The 27570-nt window shown below is 39.0% G+C and overlaps 1 protein-coding gene across 1 annotated transcript; it reads right to left on the bottom strand.

Annotated features, from left to right (window-relative positions):
• Positions 1-365: 365 nt before the first annotated feature.
• Positions 366-27193, bottom strand: LOC133611781 (serine/threonine-protein kinase PLK4-like). Its single transcript, XM_061968911.2, has 15 exons — positions 27019-27193; positions 23800-23895; positions 23478-23567; positions 20185-20299; positions 19042-20020; positions 18875-18966; positions 17392-17579; positions 17220-17321; positions 17044-17143; positions 16124-16273; positions 10074-10302; positions 9888-9993; positions 9609-9740; positions 6527-6633; positions 366-661 (listed from the first exon to the last, which is right to left on the bottom strand). Exons 1-15 carry the CDS (start codon positions 27046-27048, stop codon positions 556-558), a joined length of 2622 nt encoding a protein of 873 aa, XP_061824895.2. The 5' UTR covers positions 27049-27193; the 3' UTR covers positions 366-555.
• Positions 27194-27570: the final 377 nt, after the last annotated feature.

Here is a 27570-nt window from a genome sequence, read left to right as displayed (position 1 = left end):
TCACCAGCACTCAGTCATTTTTCAAGGAACCACACACTTCCTGGAGTGGGACTAACACACGCTTGTGTCTGAGTTGTGTACTTGGACAAGACAAATAATTGGTGAACCTGTGCACCCCAGCCTGCTTACACCTCCAAATGTTTACTCCTTGGGTGTCATTTACAGTACGTGTATGTATATATATATATATATACAGTACGTCTAAGCTTACATGGTCCAGTGCCATGCTGCGGTATCATTGTTGTAATTCAACAGGAATCCACAAAGCTCAAATCAAACAAGTCAACTAATAGAGGCTGAAATAAATACGTGAAAATGTGGTGTTTGTGTGTTGTGTCACTGCCAACAGCTTTGAAGGCATAGTGTAGCTTTCATTCTCCAGACATTTATTGGTCCCCAGCATGATGAATAAGCACATTCCATTATTACGGCGGAGCATTTCTGAAGAGGCCAACACAATAACAATGATTCCCTCATAAAAAATTAAATATTTTCATAATCTTCTGTACAAGTAAAAAAGTAGAGAAACACAGACAAAGTAGGTTTTTTTAAATGCTAACGTGGTTGAAGTGATGCATGTTTGGCCAGATGTTCGATGATGGTGGAGAGACAGCTTAGCTTCTCCCTGACGTGTTCCGGACAATTCCCGGTCTGTTTGTACCTGCATGGAACACATGCATTACGTATGTTAGGACACACAACATCTAGTGAGATGATGTAAACAAAATACCAGAACTCATTCAAGTCATACATAATTCACTGAAAAAATATATCTAATATTTATTATCCGTCTTTATTACTTTTTTTTCCGTCGTGAAGAAAACTTTGAGCTGTTTCTAATATTATAATGTTGTATAACCAAGATCACTCAAAAAGTAAAGCACATTCCTATTAATATCTACATACAAAACCAGGCTTCCTTCACTCTTTGGGGGATACATGAATAATTCATTATGATAAATAATTAAATACACAAATCAAATAATACAAGTGTATTATTAAATCAAGGAGTTAAAAATGTGTATTATAATTATCACTGCAACAGAAAGTATTTTTTTTAATTATTATCCATTGGATTATGTGTAGGTACACATTATCTAAAATATCTAAAAGTATTCATATTATCTCCATGTCATATTATGCTCCTTCCAGGCCTGTTCTTTTTAGGTTATATAGTTTTTATCCACTCAGAATTCAGCTAGCTTATGTTGCCATGCTGTACAAAATCTGCCCGAAGTAAATAATCAAGCGGTGGTGTGCCGTCAGGGCCAGCAAGGCCTTCTCTGCTGGCCTAACATGACCAGAAATCATGATCATAATTAAAGATAAAAGTTTTTTTTTTATTTACTTTCCCTAAATATCTAAAAGTATTCATATTCTCTTCATGTCATATTATGCTCCTTCCAGCCCTGTTGTTTTTAGGTTATATAGTGTTTATCCAATCAGAATTCAGCTAGCTTATGTTGCCATGCTGTACCAAATCTGCCCGAAGCCTTCAGAATCAACAATGCAGGCGTCTGTGCACTGTAAGTGAACGGACACATACAGTTGATAGGCAGTTGTGATAGCCAATCAGATAACAGCAAGGCCTTATCAGATAATCAGTAAGGCCTTATATATTGTGATGTTATGAGCTAGGTAACATAAGAACTCCATTACCCAGCATGCCACAGTAGTGCAGAGCATGTGCAGTAACCACGTTTAGCCAGCTGGATGTTTTGGATGAGCACGCTGTGGAGTAAACTTTAAGAAGTCAGCCAACACGCCTCGTCTGCATCTTTTATGATTAGACAAGACAACACATATATTTGCAAGGCCATTTTCAAGAAGAATATTTAAAGAGAAACTACATCTTGTGAGACCATGTCGGCCAACCCCGGAAGCTCGAATGAGTGCTACAGATCATGAGTTCGAATATTTTATTTCTTTATATTTCCACGTTTAATGTTTCTTGTAGGGATGTCCGATACTGGCTTTTTGCCGATATCCGATATTCCGATATTGACCAAACCCTTAATTACCGATACCGATATCAACCGATACATACAGTCGTGGAATTAACACATTATTATGCCTAATTTGGACAACCAGGTATGGTGAAGATAAGGTACTTTTTAAAAAATAAAAATAAAATAAGATAAATAAATTAAAAACATTTTCTTGAATAAAAAAGAAAGTAAAACAATATAAAAACAGTTACATAGAAACTAGTAATGAATGAAAATGAGTACAACTAACTGTTAAAGGTTAGTACCGGTACTATTAGTGGACCAGCAGCACGCACAATCATGTGTGCTTACGGACTGTATTGATATATATTGATATATAATGTAGGAACCAGAATATTAATAACAGAAAGAAACAACCCTTTTGTGTGAATGAGGGAGGGAGGTTTTTTGGGTTGGTGCACTAATTGTAAGTGTATCTTGTGCTTTTTATGTTGATTTAATTAAAAAAAAAACAAAAAAAACCCGATACCCATAATAAAAAAAACGATACTGATAATTTCCGATATTACATTCTAAAGCATTTATCGGTCGATAATATCGGCCTGACATCTCTAGTTTTTTGCTATTTTAATTTTGACAGTACCACATAAGATATGTTTAAATTGCTGATGCAGGTTTATTGATTTTTAAATGTGCCACAAAATAACGCGTTATGTACACTGTTGGTGGTGATTCAATGGCCAGTAGTGTGTAAATGTGTTCCTGTATAGTATTACTCCAGCAATGGTCATGTGGTGACATCAATGATGGTATTTTGAGAGGTAATCATTGAAGTCGGACATCACTGAAGGCCTAGGTGGGAAACGCACGGCTAAACGAGCGAGCTCAGTGTTCTCATCTACATGTTGCACGTATGTCCACTAGATGGCAGTAGCTGCATTAGGTTAACTATGTTTTAAGTGTTTTTTTAATATCGAGAGAAAACAAGAAAGTGAGAGAGTCGCTGTGCTGGATGTTTATAAACTATATTACCCAGAAGGCTTAGCCCTGTAGACGGAACCACAAGAGGTTCTGTGCTACGAGTGAATACAAGAATTGGGCCTCGGAGCAACAAAGACTTGAGATATGTTTACCAGGGTTGCATTGTCTATTGTGAACTCATAATTAATTGTGATGAAAATGCTGTTTCTCAGAAACATCACTTTTAATCATGTAAATAACTGACAATTTGCTGTTTGGTTTCGCTGGCTTCAAATCTTTCCTGGGTGACAGTTTATGAGGTGTTGACTTGTCCTAGGTGTACCCAAGTACAGCTAGGCCTATTTTAGGGGGTCTGAAGCCTGATTAGACAGAGTGGGTTTAAGCGCCATTACTGAAAATGAGGATGCTTGGCCAAAATGTGCGGGGATTGGACAAAAGTTTGAAGGCGAGGAACTTCCCGGGGGGGGTTGGTTGATGTCTGACACTTTCAGCATTGTTTCAAATGAGTTCATCAACGACAGTGACGCTGACTGAGCAGTTTGCATGGTTCTGTTACTGCTGTGTGGTGTAATATACCTGTCAGAAAGTGTTTTAGTTTTATCTTATTCTGACGCAGTTTTAAGATGTTAGATTTCCTGTGCTATTAATTTGGCGATCTAGTCTGAGACGTCATTTCCTGTTTGTAGCGTTTCTGCGTAATATGGGCTCTTATGTAAACAGCATTGTGTGCGTTCCTGACTAAAATGTAAGTATACGTCGAATATAGCACGGTTATTAATGCTAAAATGTCTATAATGTGTTAGATGCAGCCTTAAACGAGTGTTTGTTTTCAACAATGTTTCTGCTTGACGATATAATTCGCCAGCTCAACTTTCGCCCTGTTAATACTTCTTGTTACACAGTAGTTACCCTATCCTACCACTGGATGGCGACACAGACCACGTTTAAAGCACTGTCTAAATCAGAGGTGCTCACACTTTTTCTGCAGACGAGCTACTTTTCAATTGATCAAGTCGTGGGGATCTACCTCATTCATATATATAATTTATATTTACTTATTTATGAAATATATGTTTTTGTTTACAAGTTAAAGGTGTTTAATGATAATACAAGCATGTTTAACACGTATAGTTAATATTGTTAACAAGTTAAAGATGTTTAATGATAATGCAAGCATGTTTAACACATATAGTTAATATTGTTAATAAATTAAAGGTGTTTAATGATAATACAAGAATGTTTAACACATATAGTTAATATTGGTAATAAGTTAAAGGTGGTTAAAGATAATACAAGCATGTTTAACACATATAGTTAATATTGTTAACAACTTAAAGGTGTTTAAAGATAATACAAGCATGTTTAACACATATAGTTAATATTGTTAATAAGTTAAAAGTGTTTAAAGATAATACAAGCATGTTTAACACATATAGTTAATATTGTTAATAAGTTAAAAGTGTTTAAAGATAATACAAGCATGTTTAACACATATAGATTCCTTTCTTTCATGAAGACAAGAATATAAGTTGGTGTATTACCTGATTCTGATGACTTGCATTGATTGGAATCAGACAGTGGTGCTGATAATGTCCGCATTTTCGAATGGAGGAGAAAAAAAGTCCTCATTTCTGTCCAATACCACATGAAAGTGGTTGGTTTTTGGCATCTTATTTGTCCAACTTCCATACTTCTTTGTATACACTTTACAAGAAATACATTGTCGGCAAACTCCGTAGCTTGCTAGCTTGTGCACGCCAGCTTTCTGAGACTCTTATTTTGTTAGCGAAGGCAGGATGAAGAAGCGCTTTTATTGTGCAACTGTGCAGTCGGTCTTTGGAGTTTTGACGACAGGTACGGCGCCAGTCTGTTGAAATAAAGAGTTTCTCACCTTCCTGTCGGTAATTTTAATGAGCTGGCAGCAGCCAGCGTCATCTCAGAAGACCCTCGGGTGCCGTGAATGTCAATCAAGTGACGAAAGTGACGTCATAGCGAAGATTTATGATCGCTCATTTTTAGGACTATTTTTTTAATGCCTGGCTGGTGATCGACTGACACACCCTCCAAGATCGACCGGTAGCTCGCAATCGACGTAATGAGCACCCCTGGTCTAAATCAACAGTGCTTATTCCCCATTCATCTGTAATGGACTGCTTTAATAGTCCATGTACATTTGTTTGTATATAAATGGTAAATGGGTTATACTTTTATAGCGCTTTTCTATTTGTTTTATAACACATTGTAGAGTATATTATATTATGTATAATATTATACATATCCTGTTGTATAATTGCATATTATTTTGCCTAAATGTATCCTAATCATTATTTGTATGTGTTCCCTTTCGACCACACACACACTTATACTACAATTGTTCAACTTCATCATTAAAGAGTGCCTGAAAGCCTCTCTGTGCCCTACTCTCTGACCGGAGTCCTTGTCCTAAGAAGATATCAGACCAGCATTCTGCATCCAGAGTAACCTACTCTATCACAATACCCGTTAATAGTACCAGAGTGGTCAAAAACTGTTTTCTATTCACTTTCTCATGCACTCCACATGATTATGACAGTTACAAAATGAACTTGTTAGAAAGAATACCCTCTCTCTAACCAAAGCCTGCTCCTGTCAACAGCAGTGTACTGCATGTAAGGCAGAGGTGCCCGTGGCTCATTTTGAAGACCAAATCAACACATACAAAATGACCAAAAAAATTATGGAACTGGGCCAAATCCTCCCAAAAATGGGACCCGTAAACCAAAATGGCTGACGACCTGTGTGTCTTACTATGCGGCCGGTCATGATGAACATGTGTGCACATTTCTTGCAGGATATAGTAGGTTTTCGAGTGCGCTTAAAACCCAGAAAAAGACTTTAGTTGGCAGAATCATAATAAGTAAAGACAAATAATAAAATACCAAGGGGGGTACTAACTAATTTGTTTTGTTTATAACACAAAGCTAAATGATGGATGTTTTGTTCAGATAATTATAATATTGATTGGCTTGTATTGTATTGATTTTAGCATTGAAGTGAATTATATTTATATAGCGCTTTTTCTCTAGCGACTCAAAGTGCTTTCCATAGTTTAACCCATCCATCCATCCATCCATTTTCTACCGCTTATTCCCTTTTGGGGTCGCTGGAGCCTATCTCAGCTACAATCGGGCGGGAGGCGGGGTACACCCTGGACAAGTCGCCACCTCATCGCAGGGCCAACACAGATAGACAGACAACATTCACACTCACATTCACACACTAGGGCCAATTTAGTGTGTTAGTTTAACCCATTATCTAAATAACATTTCAACCAGTGTGGGTGGCCCAGGGAGCAGGTGGGTAAAGTATCTTGCCCAAAGACACAAAGTGAGTGACGGGGAGGGCAGAAGTGGAGATCAAACCGGGAACCCCCAAGTTGCTAGCACGGCCGCTCTACCACCCGAGCCATGCTGCCCCACACCGTATTGTTAGTGTACAAAATGTATCAAGCCCACCCTCCTCCTTAAATATTTATGTTTGCGGCCCTTGCTGGAAAAAGTTTGATTTCAGGTAATGACATTTACAGCGTCAACAATGTGGGCAGGAAGTGGGCTCACCTGGTGACGCATCCCTCAGGAGACGTGTAGATGAAGCAGGACACTTGGTGCTGAACCACCAGCTGAGAGCCGTCGTTGAACTGCACCCACACTTCACCGCTTGTCAGCTGAGGAGACAACATATTTTAGAGCCTGTTCTTTTCAATCATTAGAAGCTCCTTCTTGGCGCTGTCATCAGGAGATGTGGAATCAACTTCCACAGTTATGCTGATGACACACAGCTGTACATTTCCATGTCTCCTCATGGTACAATACCAATGGATGCACTTTTCAAATGTATTTTACATATTAAATATTGGATGTCAGAACATTTTCCCCAGCTTAACCAGGGCAAGTCTGACATTACAATTATCAGCCCCGAGGCCCAGAGAGATAACCATTTGTCAAAAGTATAGTTACTTTCTCTTAGTCCATCTTCACAAGTGAACAATATTTTAATCTGAGCTTAGTTTTATCCCACACAGTAAAATAATAGGAACTAACAAGTAAAATAAAATAGGGGTATATTATCTTAAAAACATAGTCCACTCCATTCTCATTGGGGCCAACACGGAGAGCTAATGCAGGGATTCCCTAACTGTGGTACGTGTACCACAAGTTGTACACGGCCTCCATCCAGTGGTACGCCAAAGAACCACTTGCTTAAAGTGCAGTGTTGTATTTTCCTATATTCAAACACAGTGTTACAGTTCAAACTGTGTGTAATGTTACAGTGGCCAAAACTATTAAATATACCTATATGCCGTGTTTTAATGAATACTTAGGCCTACTATCTCACTGTGTTTTAATGTTGATCATCCAATCCAATCCACGTTATTTATATAGTACATTTAAAAAAACATTAGAAGTTTCACAAAGTTCTGCACAGAAGTTGAGACATACATACTAGGAGTCAATAATATAAAACATTTAACTATAAAAGAATAAATACATAAAATACACCCAAGAAAATAAAATAGATTCAAACCACACAACTCTCATGTTGGTTTAAAAGCCAAAGAGTAAAATATGTTTTAAGATGTGGATTTTAAACGGGTTTTTGGGACGACAAGAAGAAACTGATCAGCTGACCTCAGAGATCTTGTGGGGGTGTACATTTTTAAAAGGTCTGACATATATTGTGGCGCTAATCTCTTAAGAGATTTAAAAACAAACAAACAATATTTTCAAATGAACTGGGATTACCAGCTGTATTGGCTAATGTAGTGACCTGCTCTCTGGTCTTCCTAAAAAGAGTATAAAACCACTACTTTAAAAGTCAGTCGCTTGTGTGCTGACGAGGACCAGTAAGCGGGCCCACATTACATCTGTTTTCAAATCACTGCATCGGCTTCTTGTATGCTTCAGAATTAATTTTAAGATTTTTTGTATTGGTTTTTAAATGTTTCAATGGTCTTGGGCCTTCTTATGTTTCCAAGCTACTTTGATCATATGAGCCCTCGCAGTTCCTGAGGTCTTCTGGCACCGGCCTCCTAACTATTCCAAAAGTCTGAATTCACACCAATTCACCAATTCATTCCTATAATGGAATTTGTGGAGCCGGCCTGCCGGATGGCTTCAGGGCTTTAGAGAATGTTCAGGGGCCGTATTTATCAAGCGTGTTAGAGTGCCATTTTACACTTAAGTCCTGAGAATTTGCAAAATTTAGTCCTACTCTCAAACTTAAGAATAAAAGCTATTTATCAACTTTCTTAAGTCTAAGAATCACTCCTACTCTCCACGATATTTAAGAGACCTTCAGAGGTGTCCTAAGTGGTTAGGAGTTGCCAGCGGGGGATGGCACTGAGGCGAGAGAGACGTGCGCGAACGTTCAGGGAGTGGAAGGATGTCCTGGCTTTGTTTGATGACGAGCAGCTGATCAAACAGTATCGTTTAGACAGAGCGGGTATTATTTTTGTCACAGATTTAATAAGGGGCGTCATCTCATCAGCACCATCACGCAGCAGAGCTTTCACAGCAGAACTAAAGGTCATCACAATGCTTCGATATCTCGCCACTGGGAAAATGAATTGGAAAGAAAAGGAAACATTTATTTTTGATTCATTGCCAATATTGTTTGTTTGTTTTGTATTATTTTGTAGTTTATTGTCAAAATATACACTCCCATTGTCCACTGAAATATTTCTAAGATATTTCTTTATTCTTAGACAAGGGATTCCCTTCCGTGATTGGTCATTTCTATGGGCACAGAAATGACGTCACCTAAAATTCCGTTTACGACACATAGTAATGTCGTAATTCAGCTCTGAGTGTGACACTTAAGATTCAGTCCTACACTTCGCTGAAAGTGTGAGTAAGACGCTTGATAACTAACTTTTAAGTGCAGCTTTCAGCGAGGAATTTCTTTACTCATAAGTCAACACTTAGCAGACTTCTTAGGAGTAATTCTAAGACGCTTGATAAATACGGCCCCAGATTTTTAAAACAAGCTCAAGGCATACCTTTTAAACTTGGCGTTTAATTAATAGTCATATTTATTTTATTATTTCATTATTTTTTTAACTCTGTTAATTGTGTATTTATTAGCTTATATTCAGCAAATGTCAATTTAAATAATTTTATTTTGTTTTTAACTTAAGATTTATAAAATAATCAATTGTATTGCACTATACTGCATTGTATTAATAGATTTCATTCATTTTATTTTATCATCTTACTATACTTTAGTTGTTTAGGGTTATTTCCAGCGTTTCCTCAGTGGGAGCACTCTGCACTGGGGGCCACAGCTGCTGTGGCTCTGTCTCATGGCTCCCACGGTGGGCGGTCGTGTCTCGTCGTCATGCAGCTCCTGGTGCACTGGGCTCCCTAAGAACGTCTTTTCTCGCCTAGACCCTCCATGCTCAGCCACATAAATGTTTTTTAGCCACATACGAGGGCGAAGGGTTGGGGGCTGACTGTTTGAGCCTGTGGTTGTGTAATGAGGGCGAGAGGCACTGCATTGAAAAATGTTTTTAAAAGTAAAACACTTTGTGCTACATTTTATGTCTGAAAGGTGCAATACAAATAAGGTTTTAACTAACTGATTGATTGATGCAGATCAGAAATGGTCGTTTATGCTAATTTAGGCCTCCTAATGAAATACCTGTGAGGCCCAGCCAATATCCTGCACAAAAGTGGACAAGACCACATTGCCTGTGTTCTGCTGGACGTGTGCGGGAAAGCTTTTCTGACTCAGGCTGGCCGAGGTGAAGTCGTAGGCGTTGTAGGAGATCATCTATATATACACACACACACACACACACACACACACACACACACACACACACACACACACACACACACACACACACACACACACACACACACACACACGCGTTATGAATGTTAAAGATTAGAATGTGCACCTGCAACATCGACTTACTGAAGGAGTGATCTCAGGAGGTTGAGGAGGTGAATGTGGATCAGGAGCAATCGGCTGGAAGGGAAGCAATGATGACGACGATGACGTTGTTGAGTTGACAGGCCTCCTAAAAAAAACCAAAAAACTGTCAGAGTTTTGGTGCCGACTGGAGAAGAAAAAGAATGAGTCGGGGTCGTGTTGTGTCACCTTCCGATGGTGATGGGGAAGAGAGTCAACTTCTCGGAGCTCCGCTCCTCCTCCAGTTTGATGGCGGCCTCCAAGGAGAGACATATGCTGTGTCCTTTATTAGACAGCTCCACATAGTTGCGGCTATCAGGGCCCAGAGCGCTAAGCCCTGCCTCGCCCTTCACAGTGCATGACTTCCCGCTCTTCTCCACAACTCGAATCATCTCAGATGTCTTTTGGGTCTTCGCTCCTGTGTGGCAAAAATCAATCATCCTGTTTAAATCATGCTCATCACAGCACATCAGAGAATTCTCCACAAATAATGCAAACCATTTTGATGTTCAAGATATCGTTATCTTATTTGACTTATAATGCTACATAAGCAATAGTGTGAATGCTTATCTTATTATGACATTATTCAAAATAAATACATTCATTTAATTACAGTAAAAACAGTTTTGTCTCTCTGTTGATGAATGAATATTTTCCCCAAAGATTAAAAAATAATTTCTGTGAAGTGTCACTGCTTATATCTCAGCATTTACACACAAATAAAATATACATATATTCATGAATAAATGATTTTTGGTTGCAAATACAAAAAATACACATTAAAAAAAGTAGATGGATTGATCTCAGGGCATTCAATCGATCGCAACGAGACTGTTTGTTTGTCTTAGAAGACGTTTCGCCAATCATCCAAGTAGGTTTCATCAGTTCGTGCTCATAGACTTAGATTGGTCAGATCGATCAGATGGATTGATACTACATTTTGGGGGCTTTAAAGGAGCATTACTGTGAACAATGTATGTATTGAGTATCTAAGCATTTACACATGAATAAATACATCTAATGATTGACATTTAAAAATAAATTAGATAAGGGCACTTATGTGGACTCATCATCCATGTATGACTATTAATTAGCGCTATCAAAGTTAACGCATGTGACTAATCACTTTTTTGCAATAAGTAAGTATAAACAGAGTTTAACCATGTTATTAATTATTTAAAGTGCACATAAAATCCTTTATCTTAACCACGGATAGTTACCTGAAAGGCGGCGCTGGTTGTTATGCAATCAGTCATCAGGTCAATGCATATGTCAGCACAAAGATAAGTAAGGAGACTGACTGGTGACAAATTTCTTGCAAATTTCCCTTCAAAGTACACTCCGTTGGTACTTTAGTTGAAACGGTTAAAAAATTAGGTGAATTCAAGTACAACATTTTTAAAAACGTTCCGTATGACATTCTGACTAGGGCTGGGCGATATGACCTTTTATTAATATCTCAATATTTTTAGGCCATGTCACGATACACCAGAGGTGGCACCAAGTCATTGTTTTGCAAATCACAAGTAAGTCTCAAGTCTTTGCCCTCAAGTCTCGAGTCAAGTCCCGAGTCAAGACAGGCAAGTCCCGAGTCAAGTCCAAAGTCAAGACTGGAAAGTCTCAAGTCAGGTCCCAAGTCCTGCATTTTGAGTTTCGAGTCCTTTCAAGTCCTTTTAACCGCAGACTAATATATTTACACAGATTGTGTATGCTTTTAAAACGCTGTATTTATTTATTAAAACAAGTGCATTTGAAATTGCAGGGGGAAAAAATAGTGCTGACATTGCACTTCATAATAGCACTATTAACCAGTCAGTTTAAACATTCAACTAATTCCTTTACAGAATAAACACATTTGAAAAACAAGTGCAACTGTACTTATTTGCACAAAAGTGTTAACATTGTATTTCCATGGCATATTGCATTGTAACTAGTTCCACAGCAGTTTCTGTCCTGTTCTTACCTTATCTCAGTGGTTCTTAACCTTGTTGGAGGTACCGAACACCACCAGTTTCATATGCGCATTCACCGAACCCTTCTTTAGTGAAAAATAAATTTAAATTTTTTTTCAAATTCATGAAAAAGTTATGTTTTTTTTTACTGGTGCACAAAATGAACCGTGCATAAACATCACCTTGTTCAAAGAACAAAACCAACACAGTGCATGAACTCACAACAAATTACACACCTTACACACACTACCATGAATTGATTAACGTGGAACCCAACTTAAACAAGTTGAAAAACTTATTCAGGTGTTACCATTTAGTGGTCAATTGTACGGAATACGTACTCTGCTGTGTAAACTGTACTGTTTCATATAATGTATTATCTTCCTTTGCAATCTGCTAGTAAAAGTTTCAATCGATCAATCAAACAACCTGTACATCAGATGGAAAATTAGAGGGAACATTGTTTGGGGGTATCCATAATACGCCGATAGGGAGAAGTTTTGATTTACACGAGAAGTCGGATGTGTCTTTACCTCCGTGGCGAGGCTCCGCCGAACCCCTGAGACCGACTCACCGGATCCCTAGGGTTCGATCGAACCCAGGTTAAGAACCACTGCCTTATCTCATTGATCTCATCTCATACTGTATGTGTGTTGATGTGTGTGTGGACATGAAAAACATAACAAATACATGAACATAACAATGAACAGAGTTGTACTTTTTAGATGTCAGAGCCCTATGCAATATGTACACATATTCTTAATATACAAACCCCGTTTCCATATGAGTTGGGAAAGTGTGTTAGATATATAAACGGAATACAATGATTTGCAAATCATTTTCAACCCATATTCAGCTGAATATGCTACAAAGACAACATATTTGATGTTCAAACTGATAAACATTTTTTTTTGTTGCAAATAATCATTAACTTTAGAATTTGATGCCAGCAACACGTGACAAAGAAGTTGGGAAAGGTGGCAATAAATACTGATAACGTTGAGGAATGCTCATCAAACACTTATTTGGAACATCCCACAGGTGAACAGGCAAATTGGGAACAGGTGGGTATAAAAGTAGATTCTATGAAATGCTCAGTCATTCACAAACAAGCATGGGGCGAGGGTCACCACTTTGTCAACAAATGCGTGAGCAAACTGTTGAACCGTTTAAGAAAAACCTTTCTCAACCAGCTATTGCAAGGAATTTAGGGATTTCACCATCTACGGTCTGTAATATCATCAAAGGGTTCAGAGAATCTGGAGAAATCACTGCACGTAAGCAGCTAAGCCCGTGACCTTCGATACCTCAGGCTGTACTGCATCAACAAGCGACAACAGTTTGTAAAGGATATCACCACATGGGCTCAGGAACACTTCAGAAACCCACTGTCAGTAACGACAGTTGGTCGCTACATCTGTAAGTGCAAGTTAAAACTCTCCTATGCAAGGCGAAAACCGCTTATCAACAACACCCAGAAACGCCGTCGGCTTCGCTGGGCCTGAGCTCTTCTAAGATGGACTGATACAAAGTGGAAAAGTGTTCTGTGGTCTGACGAGTCCACATTTCAAATTGTTTTTTGGAAACTGTGGACGTCGTGTCCTCCGGACCAAAGAGGAAAAGAACCATCCGGATTGTTATAGGCGCAATGTGTAAAAGCCAGTATCTGTGATGTATGGGGGTGTATTAGTGCCCAAGACATGGGTAACTTACACATCTGTGAAGCCGCCATTAATGCTGAAAGGTACATACAGGTTTTGGAGCAACATATGTTGCCATCCAAGCAACGTTACCATGGACGCCCCTGCTTATTTCAGAAAGACAATGCTAAGCCATGTGTTACATCAACGTGGCTTCATAGTAAAAGAGTGCGGGTACTAGATTGGCCTGCCTGTAGTCCAGACCTGTCTCCCATTGAAAATGTATGGCGCATTATGAAGCCTAAAATACCACAACGGAGACCCTCGGACCGTTGAACAACTTAAGCTGTACATCAAGCAAGAATGGGAAAGAATTCCACCTGAGAAGCTTAAAAAATGTGTCTCCTCAGTTCCCAAACGTTTACTGAGTGTTGTTAAAAGGAAAGGCCATGTAACACAGTGGTGAACATGCCCTTTCCCAACTACTTTGGCACGTGTTGCAGCCATGAAATTCTAAGTTAATTATTATTTGCAAAAAAAAAATTAAGTTTATGAGTTTGAACATCAAATATCTTGTCTTCATAGTGCATTCAATTGAATATGGGTTGAAAAGGATTTGCAAATCATTATATTCCGTTTATATTTACATCTAACACAATTTCCCAACTCATATGGAAACGGGGTTTGTAGTATACATTTTAACTGACCTTTATTCGACCAAGTTTGTCTTTTTGTAGGTGGCTAAAATACGCGGTGCTGCTGACCGCCGTCTAATGTTTCGTTACTGTGTGTGATACATTGACTAACGTAACGTTATGTGTACCGTAGGTACCTCATGCAACCCTGCTTAAAAAAAATCACTTGACAAAAAGTATGAATAAGGTAGCGAACTGCAGTGGACGCAACAGATTGCGGTGTTTGCAATGACGTTATAACCATAGACATCTTATAAGTAGACGCAGCATTGGCTGCTGTGACGCGAGCAATTTGGCCGCCATTTAGAAGTGGTGATGAGGAGCCGGCGAGCGGCCTAAACTGACAGTTCACAGGTAGAAAACAAAGATTTCCTGCTCACATTGATTGGCTTTTGTACTGACAGGCAGCGCACACACGTACACACAGATACGGAGCGCTCCTGAATAACTTTTAAATCGTTGGGTTTTGGGGAAAGTAGCAAGTCATGTCAAGTCAAAAGGCTCAAGTCCAAGTGAAGTCACAAGTCATTGATGTTAAAGTCCAAGTCGAGTTGCAAGTTTCTTTACATTTTGTCAAGTCGAGTCTAATGTCATCAAATTCATGACTCGAGTCCAAGTCATGTGACTCGAGTCCACACCTATGCAATACGCGATATATATCTCGATATTTTGCCTTAGCCTTGAATGAACACTTGATGCATATAATCACACCAGTATGATGATTCTATGTGTCTACATTAAAACATTCTTGTTCATACTGCATTAATATTTGCTCATTATAAACTTTCATGCAGAGAGGGAAATCACAGCTAAGTCAATTTACCAAAACTGTATTTATTAAACAGTTATTAAGCAGTGGCACAAAAATGTGTGTAATTTCCAAAACAGAAAGTGCAAGATTGTCAGAGACATTTTAAAACAAGCTATGAGTACACTTTTGTGCATGATGTCACTAAGATGACCAAAACAACACTACATTAAAGTGCACTTTTTGTACAGAACACCACTACAATGTTTTAAAACAAATAAAGTGCACTTTTGTGCATGATGTCACACAAGATATTTCAATAACTGTCAAATAAAAATGAGCTGCATAATAGGAAATCAAATAGTGTATGTCCTTCGCGATGTGGTAGGTTACTGCGGACGTTATCTCCTTATGTTGTTGACTTTTTGTTTCATACGGTGTTGATGTGGAAATGGTTGCTTGGGCATTTTGTGGTTGTGGCACCGGCCGGAGATGTTGACATGCAGTTTCAAGCACTCTTCATTCTCTCGCAGGTGACTTTTCAAATGATGCTACACATTAGCAGTGCCGCTACTTTTTGTAGCAAGGCTTTTGCCGCATACTTCTTCACCATCTACCCGCTTAAAGCCAAACCACCGCCAGACGATGGACTCCCTGCGGTTTTTCTTGGGAAATAATTATTCCTTCATTTGTTACCAGATTCGCACCTTCTTTCTCTCGTATTACCACTAGCATCACAGCTAACGTTACTATGCCGCTACCTGTCTGCTCTGCGAGAGCGTCTGACGTTGCACACGTGACAGTATGTGACGTATGTAAGGTGCGTTGTCTCTGTGAGAAGGAGAGACAAGAAAGAGCGAGAAGAGCCTGTAATGCCCGCAGCTAAAAGCAACTGCGTGAGAACGAATATCACGATATAGTCATTTTCTATATCGTACAGAGACAACCCCGCGATATATCGAGTGTATTCGATATGTCGCCCAGCCCTAATTCTGACAATAAAATTGCATTTGTGTCAAAATATTGGGGTCTTTTTTCAAGTTAATTTGACATTAAGCAAGCAAGTACTTTACTGTGATGAATCCAAATTTAAAAGTGTGATTAACTTAATGGAAAAATATTAAGACTAGCATAAATTCTATAAATATGCATGAGTTTGAATGTTTGTCTCTGAGCATTGATACAATCCCACATGTAAACTCACCATCATAGAAGTTGACCTCCAGATCAGCGTTGGGAGAGTTCTCCATCAACATGACCTTGCCGTACGTGGTGTAGTGGATCACCTTGGGGGTCTTGGACTTCACCATCTGAACGAACTTGGAGGCATACTGGTACTTCTTCCAGTATTTTTCTAACACAAACATACACACACTAATTGAGTACAAGTACCGTTGAAAGCTTGTGTGCTATTGTGATGTCCCAATACCAAGATTTTATGCATGTATTTCCATACTTTTTGAAAAAAAGGGGGACACAAAAAGTGTCAATATTGGCTTTATTTTAACAGAAAATCTTATGATAACACTAAATTGATTATATGTGACATGCCATAATCTAAGATTAGGTTAGAATAAAAGAGAAAGTGTTATAGTTGTTGTATTAAATACTTAATGATGTACTGTTGCCACTCCTAGTCTGTGCTTTAAGATAAATACAATTACTAAATTAGATACAAAAACACTACTAAGGCTAAACAGATAAGTAAAAGACTCACTGTTCAAGCTAAAACAGTTTGTAGGAAGGAGTCTTACGAAATTCAGTCAATTATCTTGCATTAGGCTGTTTTGACTTCGCTAATATGCCAACAGTCCAAACCAGCCTTATGTGGCATCTACGCATTGTGACGACCTGCTTGTGTTAATGTTAATATGATGTTCAGAGTTCTCATGTACGTTAACGTACCGCACCTTTAAGGTGATTGGTGGAGAACGAGGAAATGTTGTCGGTGCAGTGAGAACGGAGAGACGTGTGCACAAGAGAGAAGATAGGTACCGGTAGTTGGAATTCAGCCTGCTGTTTGCAATAAAACTTCTTTTTTTTTAAATACGGTAGGTATTACTTTGTTAGTCCCAGTAAAGCGAACAAGCCTAGTGTGCTCACATGTACAATATACATACTAACCTGGAAGCTCATCATAGCTGAAAACAAAAGTATCTTTTGGGGGGGGCGGAGGCCCTTTCCCTCCCAGCCCTTTCCCTCCATTGGGCTGGTAAACTGTCACCTGCAGGAAATGGCACATTAGAGCTGTAGATGTAAATGTGATGTAAAAGAATGAATCTGTGGGATAAAAAGCTCACAGTTGAGCCATCAGAAGAAATCGAAATGACTTCTTTAACCCTGTCCCGTCTATTTTGGAACAAGAGCTCTATGGAAACCTCGCCTTTGTCCAAGATGCTCACCTGCAAAAAGACAGACATGGATTAAAAACAGAGACATCCACAAAGCACAATGCCAGCAGAAACATCTTACAATGGCATTATGTTTAGTCTGCAGTCTGATAGGCTTCAGCCTGGAGGTACACAGAGGCAGGACCAGATCTCTCAGAGTCTTCTTCTCCTTGTCCATGCTGGCTTTAGCTGAGGGGAGCTGTGATGATGATGATGAGGACGAGAAGCAGCGAGGAGGCTGAAAGTGAGCTGCAGGTCTGTGGGTACAACCTGAGAGAGGAATTACATTTTTTGTCAGAATCTTCTTCAGCTGGAGTTTTATATTTTACTGTGATTGGATGATTTAAAGCTATTGGTTTTAACCCCCTTCAGCGGAGAAAAAAAAGACAACTTGACAACCTCAACTTAATGCAGGTGGACTTTTTGGATGTAATATTAAGACTTTAGTCCCTAAAAAACATTGATGTGTAATATTAAAACTTATTTTTTGTTTCCAATACATTTATTTATTTGGACTGCCACTAATAGAATCGGCGCTACTTGTTCGCCCTCACTCAAACGCATTATAATGAGACTGTCTGTGTTGCAGAATACTACAAAAGCTGCAAAAGACCAGAAACTATGCTGAAGTACCAAACAGGATTTTATGAACATTTGAACCCTTGAACAGGAAGATGGCCGGGAAGAAGAGCAAAGAGCAAAATACAAGAGCTACCTAGGGAAAACGGGGGAGCATCAGTTCATGCCCTTAGACTTGGTCAGATCAGATCTAATTATGCAATTAGACGATGGGGTCATCTGGTCAACACACCACTACATATATTTTGCACCCCTGTGGCAAAAATGTATATGACAACTTCAGAATTTAAAACACTTTTTTAAACTTAGCAAATATAATATTTTTCATTAAATTCTGGCATCCATCCATCCATTTTCTACCGCTTATTCCCTTTGGGGTCGCGGGGGGTGCTGGAGCCTATCTCAGCTACAATCGGGCGGAAGGCGGGGTACACCCTGGACAAGTCGCCACCTCATCGCAGGGCCAACACAGATTCTGGCATAAAATATATAATTTTTCTTGTAATATCAAAACTTGATTTTCATAACTAAATAATAAATAAAATATCTCCTAATAGTGCAACTTTAATTTTGTATATGTATGTTTTTTAAAGTGGTGATAATAAAATTAATAATATTTGTATTAAGTTATTCTCTTCAAAAATTTTAACAATTACTTTATTTTGGTGATATTAAAACGTAATTCTCCGACAATTATTTGAATCCACTTACAAAAAACTACAATGACAACTTTTTTCATGAAAAATTACATGTTTTTTTTATTACTACTTTTTACGAATCTATGCTCCTAAAAATATATAACATTTTCTCACAGAATTACACCTTATCCCCCTCACTATGACAACTGTCTGATATACTTTTGCATCATAAGATTAATGACTTCATTTTAATTTCAATTACACCTTTCTTCCCATACTTGTACCATGCTTTCTTTCAGTGTAGCCTTAAGTCTACTGTGTTTACAGACATGGACAAGATGAGTTTACCATCATTATTTGGCCAGTTAGTAACTCCCCCCATGTCCTGATTATGAAGGCTTGGTAGATGTGCTGTCTGTGTGGACAACACGTACGCAGAGCTGTAAAACAAAAGAGTAGAATTAAACACCTGGAGTCTAATTCAATTCGAACTGAAAGAAAAAAAGTGTATTTACTCTGCAGACTGCTTGACGGGAGGTGAAGGTATCCGGCCGCTCTCTGAGAATGGATGAGGAGTGGAGGAATAAGGGAAGACCAGTCTTCCTTTGCCTGTCAGTGATTCTTTTGAGTGACATCTGCCCTGCTCGGCCAGACCAGGTCCTTGGAGCGGTCCTGAGGGGCTGGAGCGATCCGAGGAGTGGGCCCTCCGTAGGTAGTGTAAGTGAGACGGACTACTTTCACCTCCACGGCGCACCCTGCCCCTATCTTCATTGTGAAATCTGTCCTGTTGAGGCCACTGCTGCCACTGGTCTCCATCCTCAAAACCAGCCTTGCTTTGCTGGAGTGGAAATCTCGGGATCGCAGAAATTTGGTTGGGCAGGGCTGCGCTAATGACGTGCCTCGTTCTCTGATGGCGACTGCCACTGCTGCCGGACGTGGAGGAGGTACAGGCAGTGGAGAAAGTAGCAACGCCACTATCCATGGTGCAATCATCGACCAGGCCCAGCTTCTTGGTCCTGCCCAGCAAGCTCTGGGTCATAAACGGGTGATCCAGCACCGCAGACAGGCTGGGCCGACGAGAGGGATCTTTTTGCAGCAGCTGACGGATCAGATCCCGAGCCTCAAAAGAAACATGAGTGGGAATTTCATATTCCACAAGGGCTACTTTGGAGAACGTGTGTGGGACCGTGTCACTGTCAAATGGGGGGTGGCCCATGAGGAAGGCATAGAACATGCAGCCCAGAGACCAAACGTCAGTCTCCAGGCCGTAAGCGCTGCGTGTGGCCACCTGAGGGGAGACGTAGTTTGGCGTCCCACACATGGTCAAGTGCTTCTCATCAGGGAGTTTGAGCTGAGTGGCCAGGCCAAAGTCTGCGATCTTAATGTCCATGTCTTTGGTCAGCAACAAGTTGGACAAGGAGAGGTCTCGATGCAAGATACCGTGAGAGTGTAAGTACAGCATCCCATTCACTAGTTGATGCATGAAGTGTCTCGCTGTGGCAAACAACACAAAGGACACTACTGAAAAAATAGGTTAAGTAGTTGGAATCAATCATGTTTTAGTTTAATTTCCTCCTTTAGGGAAAAGTGATCTCTATTTTTATTTGGCACCCAATACACATTATGTAAATAAAATGATTTCCAATGAAATGTCTAACCTTCCGTCTCAGAAAAACGCCTCTTGCTGCCTTTCATGTAGTGGGCCATCGCTCCGTTGTGACACATCTCCAACACCAAGTAGACATGGTTATTGTCTTCAAAGTAGGAGTACAGCTGCAACATATCGGAAGTGCAATTGAATCTTAAATAAATACACCACATTTAATAATAATAACAATAATAACAACAACAACAACAACAACAACAACAATAATAGTACGGGATATATATTGCAGACTCATGTGATAATGATAAATCACAATATATTATTTGGCATATAGAAATGATGATAGAAGCATTTCAAAACAGGTTACAAAAGCTCCTAATTTGGCAGCTGACAAATGCTGTACCATTGTGTCTTTACCGGCTGTATTGTATTCTCAAAATTATTATTAATCTACTTACTTCCGGTTGGACCACAGAGAGATGTCGACGCGTGTCTCTGTGCTCCCCCATACTAATCTACTGAGTAATTTATTTTTAATAGCTGGTCACTGTCTGTTGTAACCTGGTTATATCTAGAGGTGGGAATCTTTGGGCACCTCACGATTCGATTACAGTTCAGGAGCTGCGTTTCAATAAAAATTTATTATTGAGGCATCTTTAATTTTTACATTTCTTTTTGTTTCACTAAATAAGAGTTTATCACTTGCAACTTTAGAAAAAACAATTCATTTGGAATGAGAAACAGTTACGGTAAATTAATTCCCACATTTATTAAATTAATGGAAATGTGTGCAAAACTGGACTATAAGTGCCCGATAATAAAAGGGCTGGTCAGAGCTCTCGGTGAGGTGGGGTCAGCCAAATTTCAGAACTGTCTGCATTGCTTTATTTACAATAAATAAATTGATTATCGACATTTACTAATCGATTCTACAAACCCTGTTTCCATATGAGTCGGGAAATTGTGTTAGATGTAAATATAGACGGAATACAATGATTTGCAAATCCTTTTCAACCCATATTCAATTGAAACTTACTTACAGCCTCACTTCCGTCAGTCTACCCCACGGCAGCTGTGGCTACAAAAGTAGCTTACCACCACCAGGTGTGAATGAATGATGGGTTCCCACTTCTCTGTAAGCGCTTTGAGTATCTAATAATAGAAAAGCGCGATATAAAATCTAATCCATTATTATTATGACAAGTCGTCACCTCATCATAGGGCCAACACAGACAGACAAGCATTCACACCAAAAGATTAAAACCAGAGCCAATAGTTGCCTATGTTTAGTTATTTTGCAGTTGCACTATTGACTTTATTAGGCTCAAAATACTGTATGTAGTAAAAGGGAACAAGGAAATACTTGAAATATTTAATTGATATTGTTACAACACCATCCTATGTTTTAATATAAATGGAATACAATGATTTGCAAATCATTTTCAACCCATATTCAGTTGAATATGCTACAAAGACAACATATTTGATGTTCAAACTGATAAACTTTTTTTTTTTTGCAAATAACATTAACTTTAGAATTTGATGCCAGCAACACGTGACAAAGAAGTTGGGAAAGGTGGCAATAAATACTGATAAAGTTGAGGAATGCTCATCAAACACTTATTTGGAACATCCCACAGGTGAACAGGCAAATTGGGAACAGGTGGGTGCCATGATTGGGTATAAAAACAGCTTCCCAAAAAATGCTCAGTCTTTCACAAACAAGGATGGGACGAGGGTCACCACTTTGTCAACAAATGCGTGAGCAAATTGTTGAACCGTTTAAGAAAAACCTTTCTCAACCAGCTATTGCAAGGAATTTAGGGATTTCACCATCTACGGTCCGTAATATCATCAAAGGGTTCAGAGAATCTGGAGAAATCACTGCACGTAAGCAGCTAAGCCCGTGACCTTCGATCCCTCAGGCTGTACTGCATCAACAAGCGACATCAGTGTGTAAAGGATATCACCACATGGGCTCAGGAAAACTTCAGAAACCCACTGTCAGTAACTACAGTTGGTCGCTACATCTGTAAGTGCAAGTTAAAACTCTCCTATGCAAGGCGAAAACCGTTTACCAACAACACCCAGAAACGCCGTCGGCTTCGCTGGGCCTGATACAGAGTGGAAAAGTGTTCTGTGGTCTGACGAGACCATATTTCAAGTTGTTTTTGGAAACTGTGGACGTCGTGTCCTCCGGACCAAAGAGGAAAAGAACCATCCGGATTGTTATAGGCGCAAAGTTGAAAAGCCAGCATCTGTGATGGTATGGGGGTGTATTAGTACCCAAGACATGGGTAACTTACACATCTGTGAAGGCACCATTAATGCTGAAAGGTACATACAGGTTTTGGAGCAACATATGTTGCCATCCAAGCAATGTTACCATGGATGCCCCTGCTTATTTCAGCTAGACAATGCCAAGCCACGTGTTACATCAACGTGGCTTCATAGTAAAAGAGTGCGGGTACTAGACTGGCCTGCCTGTAGTCCAGACCTGTCTCCCATTGAAAATGTGTGGCGCATTATGAAGCCTAAAGTACCACAACGGAACAACTTAAGCTGTACATCAAGCAAGAATGGAAAAGAATTCCACCTGAGAAGCTTAAAAAATGTGTCTCCTCAGTTCCCAAACTTTACTGAGTGTTGTTAAAAGGAAAGGCCATGTAACACAGTGGTGAACATGCCCTTTCCAAACTACTTTGGCACATGTTGCAGCCATGAAATTCTAAGTTAATTGTTATTTGCAAAAAAAATTAAGTTTATGAGTTTGAACATCAAATATCTTGTCTTTGTAGTGCATTCAATTGAATATGGGTTGAAAAGGATTTGCAAATCATTGTATTCCGTTTATATTTACATCTAACACAATTTCCCAACTCATATGGAAACGGGGTTTGTAATTTATTTGCCAAGTAATATATTGTGGTATATATTGTTATCGCAAGAGGCTGCAGTATATATATGGCGATACAGATTTAAGCCCATGTTGCCCATCCCTAATTTAGAACTTGTTTTTGGTCAAATATATAAACTATATAGGCCTACACTCCACAAGCAGTTCTCCACCAAAATAAAAAGCCATCTGGGTAAAGAAGACAAGACTGACAGCCGGGTGTTTTAACAATAACAGAAAGTTAGCACTTACAGACACCTTCACTCTTCTTAGAAAGGCTTGGCACACGTTTCCTTTTTAATAAAACCTGTTGCATTCTTTTAAATACAAAAAACTATTGCTCAAATGATGAAACACCACTAAATTAGAGTGAGCAAATGTGATCAGAGCCAGAGTGTAAAATAATGTGGAATTCACATGACATGAGATGTGTTTGTGCGAGATTTTACCTGAAGTATGGAAGGATTCTTTAAACGGCGGTGAATCTCCACCTCATTTTTCACACGCTTGACGTTTTCTCGCAGTGACTCCTTGTTAATCTGCAAAAAACACCACAGAAAAGTCGTGACAGGCATATGTGATGAATAGTCAATCTGTCGTCTGCAAACACAATAACGTTTGTGGGAAAGCCAAGGAGGCCTATGGGGAGCACATGACTATAATCCAATGACAGCTTTGTGGGCGTTATTTTACCCTTCTCCTTACTGTAATTATGTGGTAATAACCAAGTCATTAACACTGCAAGCAACTAACTTACTCAAACTAGCTTACCATTTTGATCGCATACTCCACACCACTCTTGATGGATTTTGCTCGGTAGACGGATCCAAAGGCGCCTTTACCAAGCAATTGGAAGACATTATAATTCTGCAAGGAAAGTAAACAAAAACAATGCATATTAAATTTTTTCAGATTATAAATTTCGATTGAAATAGTAAACCTTTTTTTTTATTATAATTTTTTTATCCATCAGCTGTGGTTATTGAGATAATGGCCACAGTAGTGTGCTCTCTTGTAGTTGTTGCGTTTATATTTGTTTCTTGCATTAAACAAAGAGAGCATAGTCTACAAAGTCAAATTCCTTGTGTGTTAAACATACTTGGCCAATAAATCTGATTCTGATAAATACTTAACTTGGATGAAAGGATTTGTGTCTACAAATCATTTTACTTACTTTTGGATGAAAAAAAAAAAAAGTGATTAATTGATGATAAAGATATTTCTGTGTGGGGTTTGCATGTTCTCCCCGTGACTGCGTGGGTTCCCTCCGGGTACTCCGGCTTCCTCCCACCACCAAAAAAACATGCACCTGGGGATAGGTTGATTGGCAACACAAAATGGTCCCTAGTGTGTGAATGTAAGTGTGAATGTTGTCTGTCTATCTGTGTTGGCCCTGCGATGAGGTGGCAACTTGTCCAGGGTGTACTCCACCTACCGCCCGAATGCAGCTGAAATAGGCTCCAGCACCCCCCGCAACCCCGTAAGGGACAAGCGGTAGAAAACTTTAAACACGTGGATATTGTTTTCGCACAGCCGCTGCAGTAGAGCGCACAAGAGAGCAGTTTGAGGGACATGATCTGTGTGGCAGAGAACAGCTGAAATTTTGTTATAATTCTTATTAATGCACATATGTTAAAAGTGCAATTTCAATGTTGATGTGTGTTTATCAGAAAAAAAATGTAGGTTATGGCAAGCAGAACATTTTTTGTTTATTTCAATTATTTTTCTTAAAATACACAAATTTGAGCGTATACAGCGTGTTTATCAGATTACTTACTCGGTTAATTGAACAAACTAATCGATAGATTACTCTACTACGAAAATATTCGATAGCTGCAACCCTAATATTATATATTATTATGCACTGAATTGCTGTAAAATCAAGTCTAAATCTGACGCTTTTTTTTTTTGCGTTGTCGATTATCAGTTCTGATCTGACACTGTGGGGTATTATTGTGACAAAATGTTGTAGAACAGCACTGCCTCATACTGATAAATGTACAGATATATACATCTGTATCTTAGGAAAATTCTAATATTTCAGTAACTCAAATAAAAAAAATAGATTCTGCAGATTCACTTCAAACAGAGGGAAACGTAATTATTAATAAATTAATCATCCATCAATCCACCCATTGTCTCTTTCGGGTTCGCGGGGGTTGCTGGAACCTATCTCAGCAGCATTCGGGCGGTAGGCGGGGTAAATTGATAATTATTGTTTACAGTCAAGTACAACCACCAAATTCAGTCAATTCTCATTTTGAAAAATGATAAAAAATCCAATCCACTATTTCCACAGCACATTTAAAAAAAACAATGAAGGTTTCACAAAGGGCTGCAAAGCAGTTAAAACACACATTAAAAAGCAGAATACAACTAAAGACAGTCAAGTGTAAGGAACATTTAACTAAAAAAAGAATAAATAAATAAATAAAAACAAAATGAAATAGACTCAAGATAACAACTCTCATTCTGGTTTAAAAGCCCATTGAGTTAAAACATGTTTTAAAACATTGTTTGAAACTCATTAAAGAGATTGAAGTTTGAATAACCAGAGGGAGATTGTTCCAAATCGGAGCAAACAGCAGAAAACGCACGATTCCCTCTGGATTTTAACCAGGTTTTGGGACGACAAATTCAATGAATCTTTGAATATTGTAAACTACATCCTCTAATGAACTGCCAAAACGTCTTGAGCTTTTATTTGGTCTCTTCTGGACTAAGCTCCTGAAAACAGATCACTTGTGCAGCACATTCCAATGTATTGAGATGAAGCTGTTTTGTATATTAAAACAGCTCTCAGTATGAAACAGTGCAGTTCTACAATACCGAAAACTGCAACCACAATAATAAACATCTTGTTGCCTCAATACATTTTTGTCAGATAACACCACATTTTTGATAAATCACTTCAGAAATGTCCAATTTGATCCCATAACACACACAAAAATAATACCTCAATACCTCAATGTTGTTCTCCTGGGTAAAAAACAATCTATCCTCTCCATATGTGCTGCTTTGGGAGTTTTGGAAGTGGTAGTTGAGAACCTGCAGGTACCTGGTGCCTCCACTCTGCCACATGATGGACGCCAAAACGGATGATCCAACAAGCCAGCAACGGTGTGATGCTGGTGACATACGCCCACAACAAATGCTAACGGCCAAAGCAGCCAAGACCACCTGACGCCATCAGATGGCCAACCACAACCTTTCATTATCCCGGCGTTCTTCCCGCTAGAGAGAACACTCCAAACAGCATTTAGAGAGGCAACAATAAGATCACCGCTGGTCCCATGGGGCCACCGTAGGCTTAAGCCAATCATGTTATGAGTAAGACAACAGCATTTCACAGTCAAATTAAACAGGTGACGAAATGTTTACACGCTAATTATTATAACTAAATAATGATTTATCATACATTTATATAGAATGAAGTATCAGTGGTGACTTTATTTGGTCAACACAATGACTCATATTTTAAATATATATAATAGTATCAGTAAATACGACTTTGAACAACATAAAGTATTTCGGGTTGTATTAAACAAAAAAGGATACCAGTCGTTCACATATGATTGAAACACAACATAGTAGCACCGGCGGCTGCCAACCTACTTCGTCTCATTAATTTCAAGAAAATGTTTGATATTCGACCATAAATGAGAGTACGTATAAATATATGTATGTAAGACTATATCCAGTTTGCCAGTTACATTTAAAAACGACAAACAAATAGGTATACAAAAATGTGTTTATGGACGATACTACATGTTCATTCGAGGGGGGTGTTCAACACAAAGTTATGAACATTTCAGATTAAGAAAATACCTTAAGCAGTTACAACTGCTTGAGCATTAAATAATTGTCGTTTTAACCTGTTACAACATAAAACGTACCACAACAAAAACAGCACAAACCACATCACACTGCAAGTATGCACTCGCTAGCTTAACCCAGTCCAGGCTAGCATCCGTTAGCACCGACACTCACCTTAATGCAGTCGCCATTTAAGCCACTCATTGTTCCTGTTTTCGTCTTTCAAGACGCGTGTAGGCGTCTGCAAATTTAATCTTCGACATTCGCTAAAGCAGTTATTTCAGTGAGCAGGGCGGATTATGTTCCCCTCCAAAACATTGCGGTAGTGTCCATTTTGAAATTGTGCGCCCATCTGCCTGCGTGGTAACGTCATCGTCAGGGCACGCATAACCACGCCCCTTTCTATCGTGACCACACCCCGCACATGATCTTCGAAGCGCTTGACACTGATCATTTTCAGTATTAATTCTCCCCTGCTGCTGCATTTCAACATACACATATTTGACTTTAAGAAAAATACAATCATTGCACAATGACATATTTTTTCCTCACAGCTGAGTTTATTTTGTCATCTTCAAGTCCTATATGGAAATCAACAAATATGCAGCCCATCATTTCCTACAGACACCACAGGAAATGTGTTCTTCGTTCTTAATCTTCAATATGATGGTGGCTTTTGTTAAATATTAAAATAGACTTTAACATATGCATACTTTAACATAGCCT

This window comes from Nerophis lumbriciformis, linkage group LG08, assembly GCF_033978685.3.
Source record: "Nerophis lumbriciformis linkage group LG08, RoL_Nlum_v2.1, whole genome shotgun sequence".
In the NCBI taxonomy this organism is placed as follows: Eukaryota; Metazoa; Chordata; class Actinopteri; order Syngnathiformes; family Syngnathidae; genus Nerophis; species Nerophis lumbriciformis.
Note: the sequence above shows the minus strand (reverse complement) of the source record. Positions and strands in the feature narration are given on the sequence as shown.

Excerpts from the sequence above, each read along its gene's own strand:
- LOC133611781 (XM_061968911.2), bottom strand. The coding sequence starts at position 27,048 with ATGAGTGGCTTAAATGGCGACTGCATTAAG. Across the intron at positions 20,300-23,477 it reads AGAATCCTTCCATACTTCAG|CTGTACTCCTACTTTGAAGA; the intron begins GTAAAATCTCGC and ends GATATGTTGCAG. Across the intron at positions 17,322-17,391 it reads AGACTAAACATAATGCCATT|GTGAGCATCTTGGACAAAGG; the intron begins GTAAGATGTTTC and ends GTCTTTTTGCAG.